Consider the following 26,514-nt stretch of genomic DNA (forward strand, 5'->3'; position numbering starts at 1 on the left):
AACGGATCCTGCTCTTGGGGTCAGCCCCTCACCGGCCAGTCCTCACAACCAATCGGCCCGAGGGTCAATCCCTCCCACTGCTGTGCAGACAGCGTTCAAGGCTCAACTACGACAGAAGGGCACACACGACCCATACAAGGGACACACCTGGAGCACCCGGCTCAGGTGACCAGGGAGACTGCCACTGGGCCCCAGAGGACACCGACTACATAAGGCCACTCTCCTAAGACCGGGAGACGTAGCGGCCCTACCTAATACGTAGAAACAAACCCGAGAGGCAGCCGAAATGGGGAGACACAGAAACATGCCCCAAGTGAAAGGGCAGAACTCAAGGAAAGAACTAAAGAAAATGGAGACCAGCGATCTACCACATGCAGAGTTCAAAGCACTGGTGACAAGCACGCTCAATGAACTCACGGGAAGAGCAGATGAACTCAGTGAGAACTTTAACAATGAGATAGGAAACATAAAAAAGAACCAGTCAGAAATGAAGAATACAATAACTGAAATGCAAAATACATTAGAGGGAATCGATCATTTAGATCAAGGGTCCCCAGTCCCTGGGCCACGAACCAGTACCGGTCTGTGGCCTATTAGGAACCGGGCTGCACAGTAGGAGGTGAGCATCAGGTGAGTGAGATAGTGAAGCTTCATCTGTATCTGCAGCCGCTCCCCCAGCGCTGGCATCACCACCTCAGCTCCACCTGAGATCATCAGGCATTAGATTTGCATAGGAGCACCAGTCACTGGGGCCAAAAAGGTTGAGGACCACTAGTTTAAATGAAGCAGAGACTCGAATCACAGATTTAGAAGATATGGTAGCAGAAGATACCCAATTAGAACAAGAAAAAGTGCAAAAAAATGAGGATAGTTTAAGGGGCCTCTGGGACAACATCAAACGTACAACATCATAGGGGCACTAGAAGAAGAAAGAGAGCAAAGGATTAAAAGATATTTGAAGAAATAAATAATGATGGGAAAAAAACCCTTACTTGATAAAGGAATTAGACATACAAGCCCAGGAAGGTCAGGGAGTCCCAAACAAGATGAACCCATAGAGTCCCACACTAAGACACATCATAATTAAAATGCCAAAGGCTAAAGGCAAAAGGAGAATCTTAAAAGCAGCAAGAAAAAGGCAGTTAGTTACCTACAAGGGAGCTCTCATAAGACTGTCAGGCAATTTCTCAAGATAAACTTTACAGGACAGAAGGGACTGGCACAAAATATTCAAAAAGATAAAAGCAAGGACTTACAGCCAAGATGACTACCCAGCAAAGCTTTCATTTAGAAGCGAAGGACAGATAAAGAGCTTCCCAGACAAGAAAAACCTAAAGGAGTTTATCACCATGAAGCTAGTATTAGAGAAAATGCTGGAGGGACTTGTTTAAAAAGAAAAAAAATATATATCAAAAATATGAATAATGAAATGGCGACAGCTACGTATCTATCCACAATTACTTCCAATGAAAAAGAATTCAATGCTCCAATCAAAACATAGGGTGGCTGAATGGATAAGGAAAGAAGACCCTTTTATATATGCCGCCTATAAGAAACTCACTTCAGATCGAAAGATGCACAGACTGAAAGGAAAGGGATGAAAAAAGATATTGCATGCAAATGGAAATGAAAACACAATCTGCGGTAGCAATACTATACCAGACAAAACAGACTTTAAAGCAAAGGCTGTAACAGTGGACAAGGAAGGACCCGGTAATCTCATTTCTGGGTATTTATCCAAAGAAACCCAAAACACTACTTTGAAGAGACACATGCATCCATATGTTCACTGCAGCATTATTTACAGTAGCCCAGATATGGAAGCAGCCTGGGTCCATCAGTGGATGAAGGGATAAAGAAGAGGTAGTACACATATACGATGGCATATTACTCGGCCATAAAACTAAGTAAATATGAAATCTTGCCATCTGCTACAATATAAATAGACCTAGAGGGTACTGTGCCAAGTGGAGTAAGTCAGACAGAAAAACACAAATGCTATATGATTTCACTTACATGTGGAATTCTGAAGACCAAAATAAACAAACAAGTAGAAACAAATTTATAGATACGGAGAACATTTTGAGAGTTGCAAGACCGGAGGTGGGTTGGCTGAAAAGGGGGAAGGAGTTAAGAAGTAGAAATTGGTAGTTACTAAACAGTCACAGGGATGTGAAGTACAGCATAGGGAATACAGTCAATAATATTATAATAACCGTACGGTGTCACATGGGTACTAGACTTATGGGGGTATTACTTTGTAAGGTATATAAATGTCTCATCACTATGTTGTAATCAATTGTGTCGGTTGTCTCTGTGTATGTCTGTGTGTGTATTTGAAACTCATATAATTTTGTATACTAATTATCATTGAAAAATAAATTTTTTAAAAAAAGAACTGGACTCTTCCTCATCCCTACCACTGCCTTCTTTGAATAAACTCAGCAGCCCAGAACAAGGAAAGATGGGATCCTGCTAAGCTTCTCTATGACTATATCTATCTCTCCATTTCCCATGAACTGCACCTTGACCCTCAGCTGACTCTATACATGTCCATTCCTGTCATTTTTCCTTCTCCATTTTGTCTGTATTCCTTGTGTTGTAACTCGACCTTAGAGCCATCTGTAATAACTCCTCAAAACAAAATGCCAAATGAAACCAGGAAAGTAATACCTTCTAGGTCAGTAATAAAAATCTCAAATAAAACTTCTCAGTACAAATAGATGCCTTCGCTACCATTAATGTGCTGAGTTTCTCTGAGAGCATATGTCATGCAGCCAGTCCACTCAAATTTAACTCACATGAAATCAACGTGCAAAGGTTTTCAGTTTAAAACCACTCGATCCCTAACAATTCTCTACATACAACCATCCTGTTATTAAAGACACAACATGTATAATTCTTAACTGACTCTTGACATCGCAACATGAACAGTTATGCACACCTAAGCACCAATAGAAAAGTAAGTACCATGGTGGCCGGCAAGCCGAAAAATAAGCAGGAATTTTGAGATACATCTTAGGTACCTCAAAAAAGAATCCAGTGGGTTCCTCAGAAAGCGGGTGGGCTTATTATAAGATCGATGGCCACATGTGCACAGACAAAGAGCCAACGACACAGAAACAGACAGAAGCCAACACAAAGAGACAGCTACGTAGAAATATCCAGTCACAGAGGAACAGAAAGATACATGGACTGGTATACATACAGTTAGATACACACACACAGACATACACAGAGACAGCCAACACAACTGATTACAAACATAGACAGGTCTTCCCAAAGCTGATGGACATACACTAAAAGGAAAAGATGTGCACCAAAAAAAAAGATGAGGAGGCCAAATTCTAATGGATGCATACAGAAACATAAAGAAGACAAAACTTATAAGAGTCCAGGAAAGCAAGACACAGGGATACGTGGTCAGAGAAATCTGAACTAAGTAAGCCGATGCATTGAAACGTATGCACTGAGATCCATGGAGACGATGACAGTTTGCTCAAAGAAAAAGATGCACAGAGAAGCAGACACACAAAGAACAGCAAATATGTGAACAGAAACAGTCATCCCCAGACAGGTTTGCATAAGCACACAAATAAAGCCCCGAGCGGACACAGAAATCCGTACACCGACAGAAACAAAGAGCTGTACACACTGACCCAGTGACACATGGGCTCAGAGTGAGAAATGTCCACAGAGATATAAACATGCCCAAACCCAGGGGGGAAATACAGGAAGGCACAGTGACAGAAGGATCGAAGAATGGAAAGAGAAAAGGATACACTAGCTTAGTAAGATACATGGTTACACAGAGACACAGGCACCAAAAAATGGGATTTGGTCCTAGTAGCTAAGTGCACAGAGGGAGACACTGTTTCTAGGTCTGTGTGTCACAACTGTGCAGAAATGGTTTCACACAGACAGACACACGTAGCCTGGGACACAATCACATACAAACATCAGGCCAGGACACGTGTGTAGAAACCCAAACTGTCCTGTACGAAAAGGGTGAAAATTGGAAAGACGACAGCTATGTCGTTCTATGTCACTCGAGGTTATGGATGAGAAAAGCAGCCTAGGTTTAGGGGATTACGTGTTTTTTCATGCCGATAATAATAAATTGCTCAAGGCCCCCAACATAAGGCCCCCACCCACACTGCAGTCTGCTCCAAACTACTGGACACTAAAATAGCTTTCACAAGCAAGCTGACCTACACGCCTAATAGACAATGCTATCTATGGCCGTATCTTGTAAGTCACAGTCCAACCCTCACAAAACTCACCACTGAGTTCTAATTTTTCAACCAAAGAACCTTCCACCTGTGAGGCCTGAGTATCGGTGGGGAAGCGATCAGGGATGGGAGGAGCAGCCTGAATTCATTTCCCGTCGGAGCAGGCCGCCAGCACCTCAAAGGCAGGCCAGCCTCTGCACAGGCAGGTAGATGAGCCCATGACCTCCGAGAAGTCGCTCTTAACCTTTCGCTATGGAGTCGAGAAAGGGCAAGGGGGCCGAGAAGCCCAAATGCCCTCCCCATGATAATTATTTCTTTGCTAACGAGAAGAATTCACAAATGCAGTTTTAAAGAGGACAGTGATACGAAACACGGGGTCATCGCAGCCCGCCCACCGTCTGCCAAGCCCCTGAAAGAAGCAAAGCAGAGGGCAGAGCATGTGTTCCCACTTTAGTCGGAGCTGGGATCTCAGATGCCACTGTCCCCAATGTACGGTAGAAAGGGTCAAACTCTAGGCGATCGTCGAATATCTGAGCTAGAGGGGGCCTTAGAGAGCATCCAGTGCCAACCCGGCAGTACAAGCCCTTGATTTGTAAACTTGGGTTTGTTCCTTTTCCTGCCTGGGTTTCAGCTGCCCAATCTGTACAGAAGGGAAGCGACCTCCAGGATCCCCTCTCGAGTCTGTGCACCTCCGATTCTCTGCCGTAAGCTTGCCCCCTTTCGACTCCCTATTTTGAATTCCTGTCTACTGGAGAAGCACAATTAGTCCTTGGAAATGGAAAGGAGAGAAACGCTTTTCACCAAGTCAACAAGTCCTTGTTATATACAAAGGAAGGGGGAAAAGCCCAGCTGGATGCAAGCATGCCGACTTGAAGCAAGCCTCAAATGTTGTTTGAATAAATAAGAGGGGCTCTTGGAGGGCTAAGAGGGGACTTGGACGGTCGGCTCTGCCTGCCATCTGCTGAACCCTGAATGTGTAACCCTCTTTTCAAACAGGCTCAATGCATAATAAGCAATCCGCTTCCCTCAGCCCACAGTTACTAAATTGTAATACAGCTGGTACAGGGCAAAGATCCACCCGTAAGCCACACGTATTTGGGCTTTTAGAAAAAAAGGGGACAAAGTTCCGTCACCGAAGCATAGCATTTATTTTGTGATCATAAAAAAAGCAAAACTGTAAATCTATAAGCCCTTTCTGAGTTTACGAAACACTTTTAGATTTCTCCTTTCATCTATAAAATTAGAATTTATGTTCTAATTTACAGATGAGAAGACTCTGACTCACAACTGTTAAGTTGTCCAAGGTTACACAGATAGTAACCAACAGTCTGGACACAAGCCCTGGTACCGTAAGCAGATGTCCACTGCTCCTTTGTGGACTCCAGTCTTCTTCACTCACTCTGGTACAGCTGGAGGGAAAGAAGCCTGGCATAGACTCAGGGCTGAAAGGAACTCACGTCCAGCTCCCACCTCCATGTCTGCAGGGAAAACAAGGGAGCAGGAGTGGGCGTGGCATTTGGCTGAAGGGAAGTAATAAGCCTTTCTTTCTCCATCATCCTCATCACTCCCAGTTCTCAGGGAACATTGTGGCTACGTTTACGAAAGGTAAGGAAGTAAAACAGAGATGACAAGTTGCCCAGCAAATTCACATCCCAAACCCATTTTTCCTGAATTAGCCGTGACTTTGATTTTCCATTTTACAGTTAACCAAGGCACTTAAGAGCCTGGATTAAGGCTCTGGGCCACAGTACCCACGAAAGTTTAAACCTCTCCTGAGGATTACTTAAGAACATGGCTAATGGAGGGTAGATTTCATGGCCTCTGCGAAAAATAAAGCTGAAGTGGTGTAGAACAATGAAAATAGCAGAGAGGCCGGCAGACAAAAAGTCAAAAATCGAAATTCCATTTCCAAATCCACCAAGTTACTCAGTGTATGACCTTGAGCGAGTCTGCCTCCGTGAAGAGCAGTTCCTCATCTATAGAGTGGAACTAATAAGAACAACCTCACATCACGTTAAAGACTAAACAATAAGATACCTTGACGACAGCTAACATAGCACCTGGAACTGAGAGGTAGATGCTCCAAAAACGTAATATTTGATCAGAATCAGTTTCCCAAGCTAGAAAAGAGCCTTGGGTGTCAGGTTTTTAAAGTACGTGCAATAGTCATGTTCTAGGGCTGTTGACCATTTCCTTAGGGAAAAACCCAAGACGAGCTCTCACACAGCAGTCCTTGTCCTCCCAATCTACTATATAATATATCCATCTAGGGTTGGAACTCACTGGGACAACCGAAGTCCCCATATCTCCCACTTGGCAATGCTCCAGCTCCCATCTGCCCTCACATACCCAACTCCCTCTCTGTCTCCCCGCCCCGTACACACACTCTCACACACACACAGGCTGAAACATTTCATTTCTGTTCTTCAAAAGAAAGGGTTATATTAGAAGGCAATTACTCATAAGGCTCCACATTCATGTACCCCAAATAAAAGACTTCCCCATTTTGAGTAGGGCCCAACTCACTGAGCAAGAGGGACACGACTTGAGATTTTGGTAATGGCATTTCATAAGCAACTGCTCTTATGCTCACTCCTGAGCTGTCAGTTCCCAGTCTGCGAGATCGCGGAGCCCTGAGATGGCGTCTTACTTCTCTCTGTAGCCTCAGAATCCAGCACAACGTCTGGCACAGAGTTGGCACTCAGGAAACGCCCAAATGAATAAAAGAATGAATTACTGAATGAATACATGTTTATGACTTTACCAGATTGATAGTATTGAGAATTAAAATGATGATCTACAAAGGGTTCAGTAAATTCTCAACTTGGAGATGTTTGAAATGTTTCCAAGTCAAATATATACTCATTCATTCATTCATTCATTCATTCGTTCAGTAACGAGTGTGTGCGGTGAACTTGAAAAAAAATAGTCCTACAGTAAAAATTCATGGTCCAGATTCTGGTTCCTCCACTTATTGTCTAAATTACCATGGAACGTCCTTTAATTGCCCGCTGTGTCAGTTTCCTCATCTATGAAATGGGGATGTCGATGGACCCTGCACCCTCCTCCGCGTCGCTTTGAGCGGCACAGACAGTAATGTGCCTGAAAGGACTTAGCGAACGCTCAAGCACTTCCTACATCCGAGGAGTTGGAACCACTCGGTGTCAGACATGTCCAGTGGCTCCACTGCCATCTTCCTGTCCTCCGCCGTTCCTCGTATCAACCGGCTAGAGCAAAGCCAGCCGCCGCATTCTCTGCAAAGCATCTAAAAACTGAACGCAAAAGGGAAAGGATATGCAGACATCGAATCATTATGTCATATACCTGAAACTACTGTGATATGTTAATAATACCTCAATAAAAGGGGGGAGGGAGGCAGAAGACTGGGTGTCCTGCCAGGTTCAAGCAACTTCTGGCTTATCTGAGGGGTTCTAGGTCCTGGCTATGGCTGTGCAAATGAGTCAGTGCTGCTGCTGATAAAAAAAATATCTTACTACCAACCTTTTAAAGTTCCCCAAGAAGCAGCCTTTTGGGATCCACTCCGGCACCCCTGCTCAGAGGTGGTTTCTGCAAAGGGAGGGTGTATGAGGAAGGTCCCCATGGCGAGAGTCGGCGCGGTGGATGTGGAGTGAGGCCAGTCATGGGAGACAGACCAAGGAGCCAGAGATGGCAAATGTCAGTGAAGGAGGCAGCGGCCGACAAAGTCGGGAGCAGTTGCCGTGAGAGAGAAAGGGGCTTGGAGCCTGCGGGGCAGGATGGAGAAGTTTGGGACCCTGCGAAACTGCAGGTTTACAGGGTGACAGCCACGGGGACAACCGGCTCCAAGGAAGTGCCAGTCCGAACCTACGATGAACACCTGCTGACGGGCTCGTTCCTCCACGGATAAATTCAGAAGTGCAGTGGAGAATAAAAGAGAAAGAAATATAGATCACTTTGCAGCAACTGGCATGCGCCATGGTGACAATGCACGTGACCACGAACTGAAAAGCAGAGAGGGAAAGGAACACATTAGGCGGACGCTTTCTTGCTGCTCTCAGCGACCAGCAGCAGCAGGAGCCCTACGGTGTGAGCTGGCTGACCCGCTGGTAGCCGTGCTCCATCTGTGTCACCCTTACTTTTTTATAAACCGAGAATGCAACCAAAAGGGGTACAATAAGAAGTCTTCGGAGGTGCTGTCTGGAGTCCCGGGGATAGAAGTAGGTCGCCTCTGTGTCCCCACGGGAGGAAGCCGAATTTCACCTTTCCACTCGCTGCCCCATAGACTGCGGCATGATCCCCGCCTCTTGAGACCTGCCAGCCTGCTCTTCAATGAGTCAGCAGAGCTTTAAATACACCCGGGCAAGGAGCTGCCCTGACACAAGGAGAAAAAAGTTTCAATGTGTGTGGCGCGTTGAGAGGTGGTCAGTAAAGTCCTTCGTCAACATGAGCTTCCCAAGCCAACTCAGCACTGCAGGGGAAATTCTCTCTCTAGCTAAGAGACTCGCTTTGGTTCTGCCTGCCAGCCTGCCAGCTGTGTGGAGCACGACGTGAGAAGGGGGATGGACGGGGTAAAGGAAACTCCTGCCCGGTGAGCTCGTGGGGGAAGGGGACCAATGCGTGCAGTGCAGTGACTAGACGAAGCGAAGGGACCCCAACCTCACCAAGGACCCAGACTTTGGACTGGACCATCTTGTTCCGTGTGGAGGACCATGGCCTCTGGCTGACAGGAGGTGTCTTGTCACCCTCTCTTCTCAGACCGGCTCAGTCTTGCACTTTGAAACAAGCATCAACTAGTAAAAGATTTCAACTGGGCTGAGGAAAGTAACTTAATAACTTGCATTACCAAAGCAAATCACGCTCCCTGTTATCTGCAATGACCTCACACTCACATTGCACCCAAAGCATTTTGGCGAAATGGGGCTTCGTGGAGGAGAGGGGCAGGCAGCAGCGGCCTGTGGGAAAACCCACATACTCCAGTCAGAGTCTAGGGTGCCTTTCCCTGCTCTGCCTGTCTCTTCTAAAAATAGCAACAACAACAACAACAACAACAACAACAAGAATAAAGAATAATCTGAAGAAGAACAAGAAGAAGAACCGTTCATCAAGCATTTATTCTGGGCAAGGCGCTGGTCACACAGCCTCACCAGAACACAACAAGGGAAGGACTAGTGTCTTCACTTTTAAAATGAGGACACCGAAGCCAGGAAACATTAAGTGGCCCAGAACATGCCAAGAGTAATTGTCAGCGAGGAGTTAGACCGAGATCTGTCAGTTGTCAAAGTCTGTGCCTGAACCTCTCAACACATTATACTTCAGCCCTGACCCCGACTCCATTCCCAGCAACCCTCAGCCTGTTTTCTTAAAAATCCCTAACTCTGCAAGGTATGCCTAAAGTCATCCAGATGGACATTTTGGAGTCATTTATAGCACGGGTCCCTAACACCCAGGCTGCAGACTGGTACTGGTCCGTGGCCTGTTCCGAACTGGGCCGCACAGCAGGAGGTGAGTGGCGGGGGAGTGGGCGAAGCTTCATCTGCATTTGCAGCCGCTCCCCAGCACAGGAATCACCGCCTCAGCTCCACCTCAGATCATCAGGCATTGAATTCCCATAGGAGCGCCGGTCCCTGGGGCCAAAAAGGCTGGGGACCGCTGATTTATACGCTTTTAAGTTGTTACAAAGCAACTCTGGAGATCCCCTGGTGCGAGTCTGAACCTCTTCCCTAAATACATGTTTCCCAAGAAGTCCAATTTCTTCTTGACTGTCTTTACGAAGGGGGAATTTATTACCTTTGTGACACTGCCAATGGACAGAAAGGGTGTGACAAACAAGAGAGCAACTATTATTAAGGTTAATATTAACTAATATTTCAGCATCTACTACAGTGGCATGCCCTTTATCTAAGTCATTCTATTTGGTCCTCACAATGACACCATCAGGAGAGCATTCTACAGATGAGGCTGAGGCTCATGGAGGTCAAGTTACTCAGCCGAGGTCATACAGGTGCTCAATGGCTGTGCCAGAACTGGAAGTCGGGTTGGATCTGATTGCGAGGTCCTTTGTATTTTCCCGCAGTCCCTCCTATGTAAGATCCAAAAGCCTGCGGGGTAAGGAAGGCTCTCGAGATTTGCCCAGGTCCCTGACCTGACAGGGATGGCCAATTCAAATGGCTGGAAGAGTCGAGCGAGTATCTTAAATGAAGAAAGCAGGAAGCTGGTATCTAGGCAACCTGGAAAGCACACACCCCATATCTAGAGTAGCAGCTGTTTGTCACCTTCAGCTGCTTATCGCCATGCAGGAATGTAGGCCCGCTAGTGCCACATCTTCATTCCCAAAGCTGGAAATCCAAATGTTTATATAAAATGTTAGCAACTAATCTGACACACGCACAGACACATGGCCCATACTGGCAACATCTGATGTAGGCGAAATCACTCTGAGAAGACGTTTTTTCTTTTACTAAACTGCAATCTGTTCTCATTGGTTTTGCCCCTTGGCGGTTCTACAAAAAATATCTAACTCTTTTATTCAATGATGGTCCTTAAGATATAATGAGACAATGTGTATGTCCACTGCTCCCTGCCTTCCTCCCCCGACCCGGTGCAGCATCTCAGCTTCTTCAGGCTTTACGAGAGCTGCCCCGTGAATGTTGAGGTCCAACCAGGATTTCACAGAGCAAGACTATTGCTTTTCTTCTGAATCTCAAATTTCTATTAATGGAACCCAGTTGTTTTCGGCAGTCACTTAATACTACTGACTCAGAATCACTTAATAAAGTAATACTTATGGAATACCTACTATGGGCCAAGCTCTAAACTATGTTGTTTTGTATATATTACACCAAGATATTCATAAAACAATCTTTGCCCTGAAAGAAGGTATAATTTTGAAGGACATGTAAGACATGCCCATGAATAATTATAATTTAATGACCTCAGTACCATATTGACGGAGAAGGAAAAAAGCGATAAATCTAAAAGGTATTAAGCACTGACTTTTGACTCGTAATTAACATCTATCATATCATCTGATCCTCTTCCCCCCAAATCTTACAAGGTAGAGATTTCTAGTCCTAGTGTACATGTGAAAAGTGTGAAGCGTACATTCTTTCCATCATATAACATCATAGAAAGACCAAATCATGTCACAGAGATCACTCCTCAATGGATTAGGGGATGAGAAATTTTATCTTGTAGGAGACTGTATTAGAGCTAAGCTTAGAATAATATAAATATTACTAAAAATGGGATAGCCTTCAAAGCCAAAGGAGTAACAGGAAAACAACAAGTTCAAAAAAATAAGGAAGTGAAGATGGTTTAATGTGATAGTGACAAAATCCACCTGACTAGAGTTTAAGATTTTGTAAGGGAATTATAGGCAATGAGGCTGGCAAAAAAAAAAAAAAAAAAAAGTCACTCAGATTATAAAAAGCTCTGAACACCAGACTTAAAGAATTTGGACTTTAACCTATAAGCGAATAAGGAGGAGTCGCAATTTCCAGCAGGCGCTTGACCTATTCGGTGAGGTTTTCTCCGTGCTAAGCACCGAGGATACAGAGAGAAATTAGATAGAGTTCCAACTGTCAGGGAGCTTGTAGACCAAGGACTGTTTAAAGAAGAGAACTGAGAATGATGTAGCTGAACTCCAGCCAGAGAAGAGCCTAGGAATCCCACATCTGACCTGCTGCATGTAGAGTCAATCTAGCACCTCGGCCAGGCCCAGCAAATGTTCAAAGCAAATGACACATCGTCTGAAAATATGAGCATGGTTAAGATTTTTGCTCCACTATTAGCTAGTTGGTGACTGAAACATCTCAGTCTATTTTGGTCTTTTTGATTTGAAAGGGTGATGAAACAGGTTTCGCAAATGAACAGTTGGAAACTCCCAGCGGCTACACACTTGCTAACTAACCTTTGTGTTTTTAAACACCTAAGCATGGAACATAATGAGGGCTTCCATCTTTCAGCCCAACTGTCACTTTATGTGTGACCTCTTTATGCAATTAGAGGATGGACAGTGCTGTAGAGAGGTGGTCCAATCTGACCAGTTTAGAAAGATGCTCTTTCTTATACACTGCCAATTTTCAAAAGGAATGCCTAAGCAACTGTTTTTATACAAATTCCTATGGGATCCTGCACAACCAGTTCAGGCCTAAAAGGCCAGAGGTAGTATCCTGTCCTACTGGCAGGCTCCTCTTCTTATTTATGGCAAATCCTATATGCTGACATTTTTGTTGATTAAAAAAAAAAGATTAGGGGCAGGGTGGTACAGGAGGAGGAATGGAGGGAGACATGCCAGGGGGAGAAGGAGACCAGAGCGACAGAAGGCAAAGGGGCCTAGCAGTCTGGAGTTTCCAGTTCAAGCTCTGGTTCTGCAAATTACTCACCAGGTGACCTCGGCTAAGTACCTTCCTCCTAAGAGATCTTAAAACGAGCTGGTGTATTTTAAGGGTAAGGGTTGCTCTGCTCGATGTTTGAAGTTCAGGCACAACGTTTTTTTTGCGTCGAAACTATACGTTAACGGGTGCAGCACGCCTTTCCCTCGGTGAGATGGCGGAGAGCAGGAGGAGAGGCGCTGGGCTGCCCACATGGTAACACGCGCTCTTCCACTTAGCTGTTCTGTAACCTTGGGAATGCTAACTGCCTGTCCTGTGCTTGCTTCCTCACCAGTAACGCGAATGTTTACACTACCTACGTCAACACTTATGTTGAGGATTAGATGAATTAACATCTGTAAGGCACATAAAAAAGTTCCCAACTCCAAAACAAACAGGCATCTTGTTTTCCTTAGCTTGGCAGCTCTCCTACTGCCCAAGTGTGTAGTGGGCTTTGAGATTTTTCAAACACCTTGGCATCTCTAGGCCTTTTTCAATTTCTAAAGTTCTGCTTTCCACTCCCTATGGTAAATGATCAACTCTTTCCACCACCCCCTTTCTGTGTCCCTCCACCTCTGCCTTAATCCCCCAGGTACTCGGTTATTTGGCGAGGTGAAGTTCAGGAGACTCTAACAGGGGCAGTGTATTATGAGGCCACCATAGTCCTCAACCTTTGGGGATGGTACACACAAAAGGCTGGCTAATCTGAAAAACTGCTGTATTATACAGAGGTTAAAACCTCCTAGTTACAAGCCACACTTCCTGGGTGTGCACATGAGCTGTGCTACTTCCTAACTGTGTGACCTCTGCATGAGTTACTGAACTGCCTTGGCTACCTATTGTGAGAATTAAATCAGTTAATCCGCGTAAGGCACCAAAATTTGGCACACGCTAAGTGCTATCATTATTAATGCTATTACTATAATTTTTTTGTTCTAAGCGTGGAATCGCTTTTCCAACACACTTTTTCCAGGAAGCAATGGACGGCTAAGCCCCAGAACGGGTTGTGCCTGAAAGGCACACGCTTTCTGTGTGACTTCGGTCTGACTCCTCCCCATCTCTGTGCCTCAGGCAGCGCATCCTTAAAACCAGCTAACCTGACAAGGTGGTCCGTCTCCCGGGTTCCGGGAACTAAAATATCCTACGACCTCCAGCCATTTCTGTTCAGGTTCCCAGTAGCTTCCAGCTTTGATCAAAGCTCAATGGCCTTTGAAAGTCTGCTTACTGTGTTTTCCATGGATATATTATTTTGGCACGTGGTTTAGTAAAGACGTGATAATGTTTCGGTTCGATTAGAGGCAACTTCCAATCTGTGTGTTGTTCCAGTTTTTTTTTTTTTAAGTCACTATTTACTTTAATTACCTGGTTTAAGGTTTGGGCAAGAAGAAGAGACTCACTCTCTCCCCCAAGTCAGAATCCAGGAGAAGTGAGTCTGTGCTCTAGTTCTATCGCTAATTGTCGTTTTTATCCAGGACAAGACACTGCCCTTCTCTAGGCTTCTATAAAGTAAAAGGGGACAAGGAGAGGGCGCCCAAAACCTAGGTGACTCTAAGGGCCCTTTTAATCATCTCGAAGAGCAGGAAAGCTGAGAACATTGCACGAAGACTGAGGAGAAGCTATCAGGATGTTCACCAGATAACTCAAACTTTATAGATCTGAAATCAAACTCTCGTTTCCTAACCACTGCCCCCCACCCCGCACCCCACATATTTGCTCTACCTACAAGCCTCATCGTTTCAGGAAATGGTGATCACGTTTTTCAAAGCGCTCAGATCAGAAGTTTGACAATCAAGCACTGACTCCTTTTTCTCTCAATGAACATCTAATCTGTCAGTAAATGCTGTCAGAATCCACCTGCTTCATTCCCTCCGCCATTGCCACCGTCTCTTCTCCACACAGACAGTAAGTAAACAGACAAACGTATAAAATATCAACGAGCGGTACATGTTATGAAGAAGGATCCCGCTAAAACATAAATCGGATCGCGCTGCCCCTCTCCTCAAAACCTCCCCATGGCTCCCCACTGCAAGGTGAAAAATAAAGACTTGAGCAATCCTGGCCCTCGCTACCTACGACTCATCCTCCATCACAGGCCTTCCCAGCTGTCTTTCATCCATCACACCAAGTTTGTTCCCGCCTTGGGCCTTTGGTACTTGGGGTTGCCTCTGTCTGGAATAGTCGAAGCCCAGATGTCCCTATGGCTCACTTCCTCCTTTCCTTCGGGTCTCTGCTCACGTATCACCTTCTCAGTGAGGCCTTCCTTCTCTGACCCGCATCTATGAAACGGCCCCTCCCACTATCAATCTGTACCCCCCCCCACACACTGTGCTAAGTTATTCTTCATGACACTTATCACCCTTTGATATACCTACATGTCTCCTCTCACTCAACTGTAAACCCCATGAAGGGAAGACTTTTTGTATGCCCTGTTCACTGCTGAGTCATCGGTGCCTAGGACAGACTTTGGCATGTAGTACATGCTCAGTAAGTATCTGTTACATAAGTAAGTATGGTCTGTGAAGTAGCATGGCAAGGTTACTGGTGCCCAGAACCACGCACAACCCAATCGGTCGGTGCGAGTGGATAAGAGACCCAGGTCAGCTTTAAGAGCTGTACCGGTTTCTATTATTGATACCAATGCAGGTTTCTTTGCCTCCCTGAATCGCCTATTTTTTATTTATGAGGCGACAGAGATATGTGATAAAAGAAAGAGGAACATCTGATTTAAGGAAGAAATAGTGGGGCTGAAATCCCAGCTCTGCCACTCTGAAGCTGTCCGACTTTAGACACGTGACCTAACTTCTCTGAACATAACATTTACAATGGGAATAACAGTGTTATGATAGTATGAAGAATATTATAATTCCATGAGACCTGGCTACTTGTATAGGTAGAAATGAGGGTGCAATGTAATAATGGAATACGAAACTGCTCTGTAAACTGTAAAAACTACTGGAATCTGTCCAATATTACTCTTCCCTGCACCTCATTCAGAAAAGGTTACCAAGGGGTCAAACAATGTCAGTAAAAATGTTTTGTACTTTGGGAAACAACATCCCAGATAAAATACTAAGTACCATGGTAGCTTATTTATTATTGTCTGGTACTTGGTGGTTCTGGCTCAAGTTAGCCTGTGACGTGCTGAAACCAGCAAAGAGCAAACCACTCCCAGGGAGATCCTGCTGCAGGACACGTGCGGTCCCCCTAGTGGCCAGAGACTGCGAGGACAGTTTCATAAGCAAAGCACTTTTTTAAAATTAAAATTACTGGGGTGACAGTGATTAGTAAAATCAAATAAGTTTCGAGGGTACAATTGAACCCTAAGTCGTATATATATTGCATCGTGTGTTTGCCACCCAAAGATTTCCTTCCGTCACCACATATTTGACCCCTTTTACCTCTACCTACCTCCCCCCTCCCCCCTTCCCTCTGGTCACCACTAAACTGTTGTCTCTGTCCACGAATCTCTCTTTGTTTGTCATGTTTGTTTGTTGCTTTCAGTTTTATATCCCAAATACGAGTGAAATCATATGGTTTTCAACTTTTTCTGTCTGGCTTATTTCGCATAAACAAAGAACGTAATTCAACCTGCACAAAACAGAGCCCATGCTGAAGGGGTGAGCCATTTTAAAAAGCCACACCATCGAATTCAGCAAAACCATTATTTAAAAAAAAAAAAAAGTTTTCATGCACCCCTTACTCTCGTAATTGATTTGTTCTTCGCGTTTCCCTCATTTAACCAACAGCCTGAAACCTCAAAGTAAGCCACCATATTCAAAGGAATCCTTGAGAGCAGAACAATAATTCTTGATCTGATCACCATACTGGGCACCTTCTTCGATGGCTCCCACGCCAAACTTAGAGCCATTAATCCCCTCAATTTTAATTAATTCCTCATATGTTGCATATTTTTATAGTCAAAGACGTCAAAACATGTTCCCGGCAAGGGCAATGACGTAGTCAAGGGAACTGAGGAAGAAACTAGTAACGGACTTGACTGAGTGGCACTGTTGAAAAAGCGGAAATAGATTGCAAGCCCTTACTCAAGTTCACCGTTCATTGTCTCTGCAGAGGTACCGCCACCCCTTGGTATTCGAAATGACCACCAAGGCCCATAACCTATTGCTTGGGTTTAATCACGTCCCTACTAAGGCATGAACGATAAGAGGCGGCCACAGGCGATATTGCTAACCACTTTGGCCTACACATCCATGCCATTTCTTTTTTGAAGGCATGCATTTAAAAAAAAACCCCTGCCATACAATCCAGCATCTCAGCATACTGCTGCCATCCTAGTTTTTTTCTTGATAGCTATAAGCTCGTTGAGGGTACAGACCCCAAGATCCTCCCTGATCTCCTCCCGGCGCACAGCTGGACATACAGCAGACGCTTAATGAAAAGTAGTTGACCGATGGATACTGTTAAAAAATCAGTTCATTAGGGTCATCTCTAAAGACAGCTAAGTCACAATTGGACCTTTAGCGCCTTCTGTTCAACCGCCTGCAGTTCACTTACCATTCTCGGGAACAAGAGCTGTAGCTGATTAGACCCGCCCTTCACCTGGAGTAGTCTTGCGGTCAGTGTTCAGGTCCTTCACAGGTGAATTTTATCTTTGCTTTGTGGTTATGGAGTGCACCCCCCCACCCCAGAGAAGCTCAAATTATATGAGAGTAAATAAACCATTTCCTCATCTACAAAGACACACCAGGAGGGGTAGCATTTACTTTACTCAAAAGACAACATATAAAAACAACATTATGACTCCAGTTGTTGACACAAACCTAAACATAAGCCAAATGCAGCTAGCGATTTCTTTGGCCTAGTTGGCATTTCTTATCTCTTTATGTCAGTTTTCTATGTGGAAATGATTACTCTTCACCCCCTTGCTAATAGTTCCCAAATCCAAATACTAAAAAAAAAAAAAAAAGGACTGGTAACCGCTTAAACCTTATTAGGTTCCTCTGAAGACCTAAAAATTTTAGAGGCACTCTTCTATTCATCCAGGAGAGGTGAATTACCAATCCCAGCTCACAGCTCAGGCAAACTGGGTACAGTCACCCTAAACAGCCCTCGTCCCGGATGAAACGAAGCGTGCTGTAACTCTGAGCACAGCAGCGAAAACCTTCTGCCTCTTAAGTCCCTGAGGTGTTCAAAACTCTGGCTTTCCACAAGGTTGCAGGATACAAAGTAGATACACAAAAATCAATTCTGTTTCTATACACCGGCAATGAACACTTTTGAAAGTATATTAAGAAAACAATTCCATTCACAATAGCATCGAAAAGTTAAAATAAGCAGAAATTAATTTAACAAAAGAAATGTGAAAGTTATAGTCTTACAACTACAAAATACTATTGAAAAAAGTGAAGAAGACCTAAATAAGGGGAAAGGCATCACACAGTCACAGAGCGGGAGACTTTACGTTGTGAAGATGACAACACTCCCCAAACCGATCTGCATATTCAACTCGATCTCTATCAGATTCACAACTGGCTTCCCTGGAGAAAGTTACAAGCAGATCCTAAAATTCATACGGAAATAAGAGAAAAAACCAAAAAACCAAAAACAAAAACCAAAAAACAAAAAAAAAAAAAACCTGGGGGAAAAAAAAAGAAAATAATCGGAGGACTCGAACTTGCTCGTTTCAAAACACTCAAAAGTTACAATAATTAGGACAGCATGTATCGGTGTAAGATTTATGGAATATAATTTAGAGTCCAGAATAACGCTCACATTTACAGTCAACGGATCCTACCCAAAGGGTGCCAAGACAGTTAAATGGGGCACGAGTGAACAAATGGTGTTGTGATGTCTGGATGTCTCCCACGCAAAAGAAGTCGGACCCCTACTCACATTTAATGAGTTATGTAAAAATTAACTCAAAGTTGACCAAAAAACTACATTTTAACAGCTGAAACTATAAAACTCTTACAATAAAACCTAAGTGTAAATCTTCTTACCCTGGATTAGGCACGGCCTTCCGAGATGTGACACCAAAATCGCAAGCCACATAAGCAAAAAATAGATCGGACTTCAAAATGAAAACGTTTGGGCTTCGATGGCTACCATCAAGAAAGTGATAAGACAACTCAGAAAATGTGATAAAATATTCACGAGTCCTAATTTGTTACAGTTCTTGTACCCAGAATCTAATTACAAACACTTACCATTCGATAATAAAAAGGCCAATAAACCTATTAAAAACGAACAAAGGATGTGAAAAGACATTTCTCCAAAGAAAATACACAAACTTCCAGTAAGCACATGAAAAGATGTTGAACATTACAGTGATTAGAGAAATGCAAATGAAAACCACTTCGAGATACCACTTCACACCCACTACGGTAGCTATAATTAAAAAGGCAGACAACAGCAAGTGCTGGTGGGATCCTAAAACGGTGCAGCCACTTTTGGAAATAGTTTGGGAGTTCTTCAAAAGATTGAACAGAGTTATCACAAACGCCATTCCTAGGTATGTACCCAAAAGAATTAAAGACGTATGTTCAGAAAAAAAATGCCCGCACATGCATGCTCATAGCAGTATTTTTCATAATGGCCAAAAGGTGGAAAGAATCCAAATGTCTATCAATCGTGGTACATCAGATGTGGTACTTCCATATACTGGAACGTTATTTGGTTATAAAAAAAAAAAAGAACAAAGTACCGATACGCGCTTCAACATGGATGAATACTGAAATTATTATTCCGCAAGAAGCTAGTCACAAAAGACCGCATGTTGCATGATTCCATTTGTATGAGATGGTAGGATAAGCAAATCTAGAGAGGCCAAAAGTAGGTGGGTGGTTGATAATTGCTCCAGGTTGTTGGCGTTGGGGGCTGGGGCAGGTAAGTGATTAAAATGTTCTAGAATTCACTGCGCTGATGGTCACCCAACTCTGAATATACTAAAAGTCATTCACTGTACAGTTCAAATGGCTGAATTATATATATCGGGAATTATGTCTCAATCAAGCCATTATTAAAAAAATAAAACTCAGGTACTGCATGATTGAAATTGGCAGCATTCTCAAGTAAGTAGCACTTTAGAGCTATAAGCTTCTGGAGATGAGCCACTGTCAGCCCCGCTGTGGCCTACAAGTTGGCAGCAGGAATTGGTGTGGGAGAGAAGGGGTAGCAGCGCCCATGAGTGTGCAAGGAATTGTGCGTAATTCCGTCTCTCGTCTCTGTGCAGCAGCCACTGAAAGTAGCCTTTACTGAGCAACAATCTAAAACATTATGTCACGCGGGAAGCTTTGAGCAAAAAAGCTGGGAATTGTTGCTCTAGAGAGCTTTGCCCACATGGTAAACAAATGTTACAGAAAATGCAACTATTTCTACTCATTGCACTAGCAAACGGATGTTCAGTGAGCAGCCTCCTGGCCTGCTCAAACCTACCTGAGTGCAAGAGAATGAGCTGGAAGATATTGGGTCTCTTCACTGAAAAGAGCGTAACATAAATATGAGATTTCATAATTCTCTTCACTATGGTGAATGCCGATCTACACTGGTCACTGTACAGAACTTGACGGAGCTGTCTCGGAGGGGAGAGGGTCCAGTTTTTCTGAGGCTTTGAGAAAAGGGTGTCAGAATGACCAGCAGACAGAGGGACACAGAGATCAAGAGAGAGACAGAGAAAGCAGCCTGCAAAATAGTTCATTACAATGACGAGTCCTCCAGCCACGTGGGTCAGCTCCCTCAGCAACTGTTGACTCAGGTTCTAACCTCAAGGTAAAAAAGTTCAGCTTTTCATTTTGCTATCTATCCCTCAAGTCACTCATCTTAGAGGTGCTGAGGTTGATCTGATTTGCTACCCCAGATGAAAAGAGAAAAAAAAGAAACAATCTTTAGGGGCACGCCACAGGTGTAACGGGAAAGATATGCTGAAAAGTAGGAAGGAGAATTTATAGTTCGATGTCAAAAGCATTAAAAGAGTGGAAAGAAGGACAATCCGGGACAGGCAGCAGCACTTGAAGCTGCAGACGAAGAGAGACTGGTAGAGGTCGGGGGTGGAGAGGGGGTGTCTTCTTCCTTTCTGAAGACCAGCCTCACAAAACTTGATTTCTGTTTGCTTTTTATTCTTCAGAGCCGTGATTTTAGGTTTCGTTATAAAACAAGCCCCTTGATTGCCTTACCCAGCCAGCATGCCATCCCCTGCTTGAAACCAATGGTCTTGATATCTCCATGAAAATAATAACAATAATAATAATGGTAATAAAATGATCATGCCCCTCACTCCAACTCACATAATCCCACCGAGAGCAGCCACAGCACACACAAGTCAGAGTGAGGAAGCCAAAGATTTCTTCGTTTGAAATGTGTATATGTACACCAGATGAGAAAATTACTACAGAGAGGAAAAACACTTAAAAGAGAAAATGAAGTGTGCCGGCAAATTCAATATATTATAGGAAAGTTTATAGCTCAAAGAATGGCAGTCTGATGAGGTAAAATTAGCACTGGCAAGAAAGCACCCCGAAGTGACCCTGCAATTGGAAGGCTGCGGGCTTCTTTGAAAATATCTCTCACTGATATTAACCTTTGGCTGAGCTGAGAGAGAAAGTCCGCGGACAACCAAGTGGGACCGTCAGTGGCCACGTCTTGCACATATTTCAAAATGGGGGACCAGTCAGAGTGGCTCTTTGGTACCCAGACAGAACTCACCAGCGATCTGCTGACCATGGAGAAAGGATGCTTTTTTTTTCCCCTTCCTCCCAATAGACTGGCCCTCAAGGCCTACGGACAGAGAGAGCCAGTTTTATCTTGATCCCAAAGCAAAATTCTGTTTCGCAGAACAGACGAACTGCTCTGTGAAAGAGCGTCATGAAAAGGAGGGAAAGGAGATGGAAAGAGGAATCAATAAAATGACTTGTTTTGAAATAACTAATCGAGAAAGGCAGGATTTTCCAACCTCGAGACACTACTGAAAGACTAGTTATTATGAAGACCAGAACGAAGTACCAAGAGAAAAACTAAAATGTTCTCTCTGCCTCTGGATAATTTATCTAAACCCCAACTCTATTTCCAGCGCAGGCTCCCCTGGGCCTTAATTCCCAAGAATAAATATTTGTCATAATCTTGTGTTCGCTGGGATGTAAAGGGCCCTGCTTCTGTCAATTGGGACAGTGGTCAGTTAAGAAAGTGGTAGTCTTGCTTGATCTCTGAAAAAAGACAGCTCCCTAACACGTCACCATCACTTTTTTACGATTCCTTCTGTTCAGACCACACGGTGAAGGATGTTCAAAAACCAAAAAAGACCACCTTCGGCCTCTCTTCTCTTGGCAGAAACATTGCAGATGTATAAAAACAGAGTTATTCCAGAAGTTACTAAAGTTAAAAAAAATTCTCATGCCTATAATTCAGTAATGCGTATGAACACACGCACATACACACAGTTGGAGAAAGGGAACGATCGAACAGGTTATTGGAGACCTGTAGAATTTTGAGACTTTTAACTCCAAGTTGGCATATAATACATGCAATACAGAAAACGGTGGAAGCTCTGAGTTTGGCTTAAAAAATTCCCTTGCCTTTCACCAAACCGTGCCTCCACAAAGCGAGGGAAAGAAAGAGAAAGTAAGAAAATGTCTATTCTTAGATTGAAATTGGTTGCGTTCTGATGAAAGTTTCAAAAAACTGACTCAAGTATTTTCTATATCCTGGAAATGAAAATTCTTTATCAACCCCATAACCGGCGCAGCAATCACGAACCAGGAAAGATGAAGTAATCTCGTAGTTTCTTCAGGCACTACGAAATCCTCACGCTTTCAGGTCATTAATTGAAGCAGGTATTTCCAGGTGATTTTCCATTAAGACCTGTGACAAAAACACCTGGCTTACTGCACACCTGACGGTATAAACCTTTTTGCTCTCTCATAGCCACTTCCTAAAAATTTCAGTTTACGTCTTCGAAGACAGACAGTCCTTAACAAACGTGTTCAATCATTCGTTTAATCCCTGTTAACTGAGTTAGTTGAAGGGGACGTGCAGCCGGGAGAAGTTTCCAGTGACTGGGCTTAGCGTAATGGTGGATCTAGAAGCACCTCTGACATCCTCCCCACCCTGCACCCAGAAAAGTTCACAGTGGCAAAGGGATTGGCTGACTAGTGACAGTCTTACCAAAAAAAAAAAAAAAAGTAACAAAGTTCTCATAAACTGAAAAAATACCTTTCATCCCATGGTATAACCACCTCGTGATAATAATGAAAACAGAGAACCAAAACAAACCAACCAAAACACTCCAATTTAACTGGAAGAGTCTTTGACACTATAAAGGAACCCTGTGACAATCCTGTAGGCCAAACCTCAAAAACCGAATAGAATATAAAGCCTGGTAGGAAGCTGATTCTTCTATAGCCAAGAAAATATTTTATGAAATCCTATCCTCCTCTTCCTTTCCTAAGCCTATGCTATCAACCTTCCGAGAACAGACATATCGGTGAAAGGAGGCAAACTGTTGGATTTCAGTCGCCGAGGATGCTGAGACTAACAAAGAAATTTTGGAAAAGTTACAGATAAAAGAAAATAACTACAGAAACATGGAACGACACACAAGTCCGTGGAGGCATCAGCACCCAGGGGGCCCAAGGAGTCGGTTCCCCAGTCACCCTCTGCGCTGTCACCGGGATAAACGAAACCGTAGTTCGCTGGGAAATACGGTCTTCAAGAAGCTCAACAGCTGTGACAAGGAAGGGTATTTAACAAGCAAGAGGAAAGCGACGACCGTTTTTTCTCATCATCTCATTAAAAGTTGGGGCAAGACTATGGCTCATATGCCCCTAATGGCTGTTGCTCAGCTTGTTAGAGGTAACAGTTCATGTTTTCAATTGTCCTTAAAATGAAGGAATAGACTGAAGAGCCCAACCCCTCCCTCCGCAAAGCAGACTTCTGAGTACAGTGGATAGAGCAGGAAATCTTTTAAAATTTATTCTCAAACACTTGTCTCAGTCAGACTTGAGTCGGGTTAAATTCTTCATTAAAGGAACAGTCTCATCTTTCTAGATCTGATGCAAATCTGAAGTAGGGGACTGTAGTTCTGTTAGACCCCAGAGAAAATAAACACTTTACAAGAAAAAAAACCCCACTAAAGCGGCTACTTCCAAAACAGTCAACCTGTGAGGGCCAATTCTCCCAGTGTGGAGTAAAAAACTTGGCCTTTGGTTTTCCTCCACCTCTGCCTGCTCTGATCCTGACGGGTCGGATTCTCCGTGCTGACTGCCAAGCCTAGGGCAAGAACTCGGCTGGTTCCAGGGGAGGACCCTCACCCCTTCTTGACACCCCTTCTCCAGCCCTTCAGGCCGTGCAGCTCAGAGACCACCTTCCTCCGCGATCTCGCACTGCATTTGGTCTCTTTGAAGGAGGCGGGCTGGGCAAAGCCTGGGCCGGCCGTTCGCCTCTGACCGGCCCGAGCCCGGCCGCGGGCTGGAGGGCGGCCTGTCACAGACCCTAAGAGGAGGCGGCGCTCAGCTCCTCCGTCCAAGTTCACAGATTTGGGGGAGAGGAGGCGCCAAAGAAGTGGGGGGACTTAAGGGCTTTATTTGCGAGGGGTGGCCCTTGCAAAGGGGCTGAAGTTTGGAGCCCTTGGGACACGGGGCACCACGAGGCAGCGAGGACTTCAGGAGGCTGGGGGCGGACAGCTGCCAGGAACCGGGGAGGGCAGCGGTGGCCTCGGGAGTCTAAGGGGGAAGCCTCGGCCAGGCCCGCAGTCCACGTTAGGCTCGCGGCTCGGGGAGGCCCCGTCCCTGGCAGCGCTTGGAGCAGCCCCAGGGGCGGAGGGGCCGATCCGACTCGGAGCGCGGGCTGCGTCGGCCCAGACAGACTTATTTGGGGACGGGGAAACTTACCGCATGTCCCCGTAAGGCCCGGAGTAGCCCTCCATCCAGGGGCCCATCTCGCTTTTGACACAACTGGGAGTCGGGTAAGGCACTCTGCTCACCACGCCGCCGGGATACCACACATCGGGCGGGGGGAAGTCGCCTTCCTGACCCGCCAGCCCCTGAGGTGGCCGCGTGTAGCCGTAGGGGGGGGCCACAGAGCCCGCCTCGCCCGCGCTGGCGCCGGCGCCGCTGCCACAGGGCCCGTACATCTGGCCGTCCTCGGCGGTGAAGAGAGTGTGCCAGGAGGAGGCGGCGGCGGCGGAGGGTGAGCCCGAGCCGGGTCCCGCGGCGCCCCCGCCGTGCAGGCTCGCCAGGTCCCCGTAGCGGCACTGCGCCGCCGCCGCCGCGGCCGCCCAGGCGCTGCTGTAGTCCAGCGGGTTCTCCAGCTTGATGCGGGCGTGCGGGTGGGGAGGCGGCGGCGGCGGGGGCGGCGGCCCGGCCAGGGCGAGCGGAAAGTTGTAGTAGTCGCGACTCTGATACGCCGAGGCCTCCTCCAGGGCGCCGGACTTGTAGAGAGACAGGCTGGATGGCAGCTCAAGTGGCCCGGAGACCTCCGCTTCGCCGCCGCCGGAGCGGCCCAGGCTGTCGCCGTCCAGCGCTTTGGCGTAACCTGTCTTGAAAGGCGGGTAGTCGGAAGTGTCTTCGGCGCCCTTGCTCGGGCGCTCGTCCAGCAGGGAGCCCTTGCACTCGGCCAGCTGGGTGCAAGCAGTGGGGCGCACAGCGGGCGGCCCGCCCAGGAGCGGCGCGTACATGCAGTCCCCGCGAAGCTGCTCCCCGGGACCCAGATGCTCCAACGACTCCACACCCAAGCCCATGGACACCGACACCGCCTTGCACAGCTCCTTGGCGCTGTCCGAGATGCTCGAGTTGCCCGCTAGGTAACTGTCCTTGGACGAGGTGGGAGCCCCCGCGGCCTCCCTGGCTCTCCCGCCGCTGCCGCCTTCCGATGTCGCCTCCTGCTGCGGCGGCTGCGGCGGCTGCTGCAGGAGTTGCATGCTGCCGGCCTCGCTCAGGATGTCCTTAAGGTTGGCAGGGCAGCCGCTTAACCCCGGGAAAGTGGGGCCCAGCAGGGACAACGTGGATGGGGCAGCTGAGTCATCCTCGTCCGGCGGTGCTGGAGGCGGCGGCGGCAGCCCCTTGCCTGCGGCCGCGGCAGCTCCGGGCTCCGGAATGCAGCCGCTGTCCGCGCGGCCCTCGGGGGCTGGCTGGTGCTGGGCGGGCTGCGGTTCCTGCTCCAGGGCCAGGTAGCCCGCCGGGCATCTGCCCTGGCTTTGCGGGGAGCCATCGTCGCCCTGCTGCGGCTGCCGCCCGGAACTGCTCTCCCGCCGCCGCTGCTGCTGCTGCTGCTGCTGCTGCTGCTGCTGCTGCAAACGGGCGCCGGGAGGTGCTGCGCTCGCGGGCTCGGGGTGCCGAGGCCCCGGGGTCTGGATCACTTCGCAGACGCTCTGGAACAGGTTCTGGAACGCTCCTCGGTAGGTCTTGGACGGCGGCCGGGGGTAGAGCCTCCCCAGTCCTAACTGCACCTCCATCGTTGAGCTCGGCCGAATCTTCCTCCTAATTCTTGGATCCCGCTTCCCCTCCTCGCGCTGACAAGAGTTCAACAGGCGGCGACGCGGTGGTCACTGCAGCGAGCTGGCCACCTGCGGGAAGCTCCCGAGAAAGAAACTTGCAGGAATAAACATACAGAAGCGCGGTGACAGGCTCTGAGCCCCGTGCAGGGGGACGCGCGCGCCGGGCACGGTCTGCCCCGCCGGGCTCCGGCTCCCGCTGGGCACTCGCAGGGCAGACTCGGAAGATGCTCAAATCTTGAAGAAAAAAAAGGGGGGGGGGTGTAACTCGCCGCCTTACCGATCCAGCGTGCGCTAAAGCAGGTGCAGATAGCGACCGCGCCACGTTATTTTTCTTTTCTGCTTCTGTTTGTGCGGTTTGGGTGGTTGTTTTTTTTTTCTTCTTCTTCTTTCTCTTTTTTTATTTTTTCCTTGTCTTTATTTTTTTTGGCTACTGGAGACCTGACTGCCTCCTCATCGTTTGCTCTTTGGTCCCGCAAAGCGGCGGGGG

The 26,514-nt window shown here is 46.3% G+C and overlaps 1 protein-coding gene across 1 annotated transcript in view; it reads right to left on the minus strand.

Moving 5' to 3' along the window:
• The window catches only part of AR (androgen receptor), a 156,958-nt gene extending 130,973 nt beyond the window's left edge, over positions 1–25,985 (minus strand). Inside the window, 1 exon segment of the mRNA XM_011371467.1 lies at positions 24,424–25,985. Within this exon segment, the coding sequence (XP_011369769.1) occupies positions 24,424–25,985 (1,562 nt within the window).
• Between the last annotated feature and the right edge of the window lie 529 nt (positions 25,986–26,514).

This window comes from Pteropus vampyrus, unplaced genomic scaffold, assembly GCF_000151845.1.
Source record: "Pteropus vampyrus isolate Shadow unplaced genomic scaffold, Pvam_2.0 Scaffold191, whole genome shotgun sequence".
In the NCBI taxonomy this organism is placed as follows: Eukaryota; Metazoa; Chordata; class Mammalia; order Chiroptera; family Pteropodidae; genus Pteropus; species Pteropus vampyrus.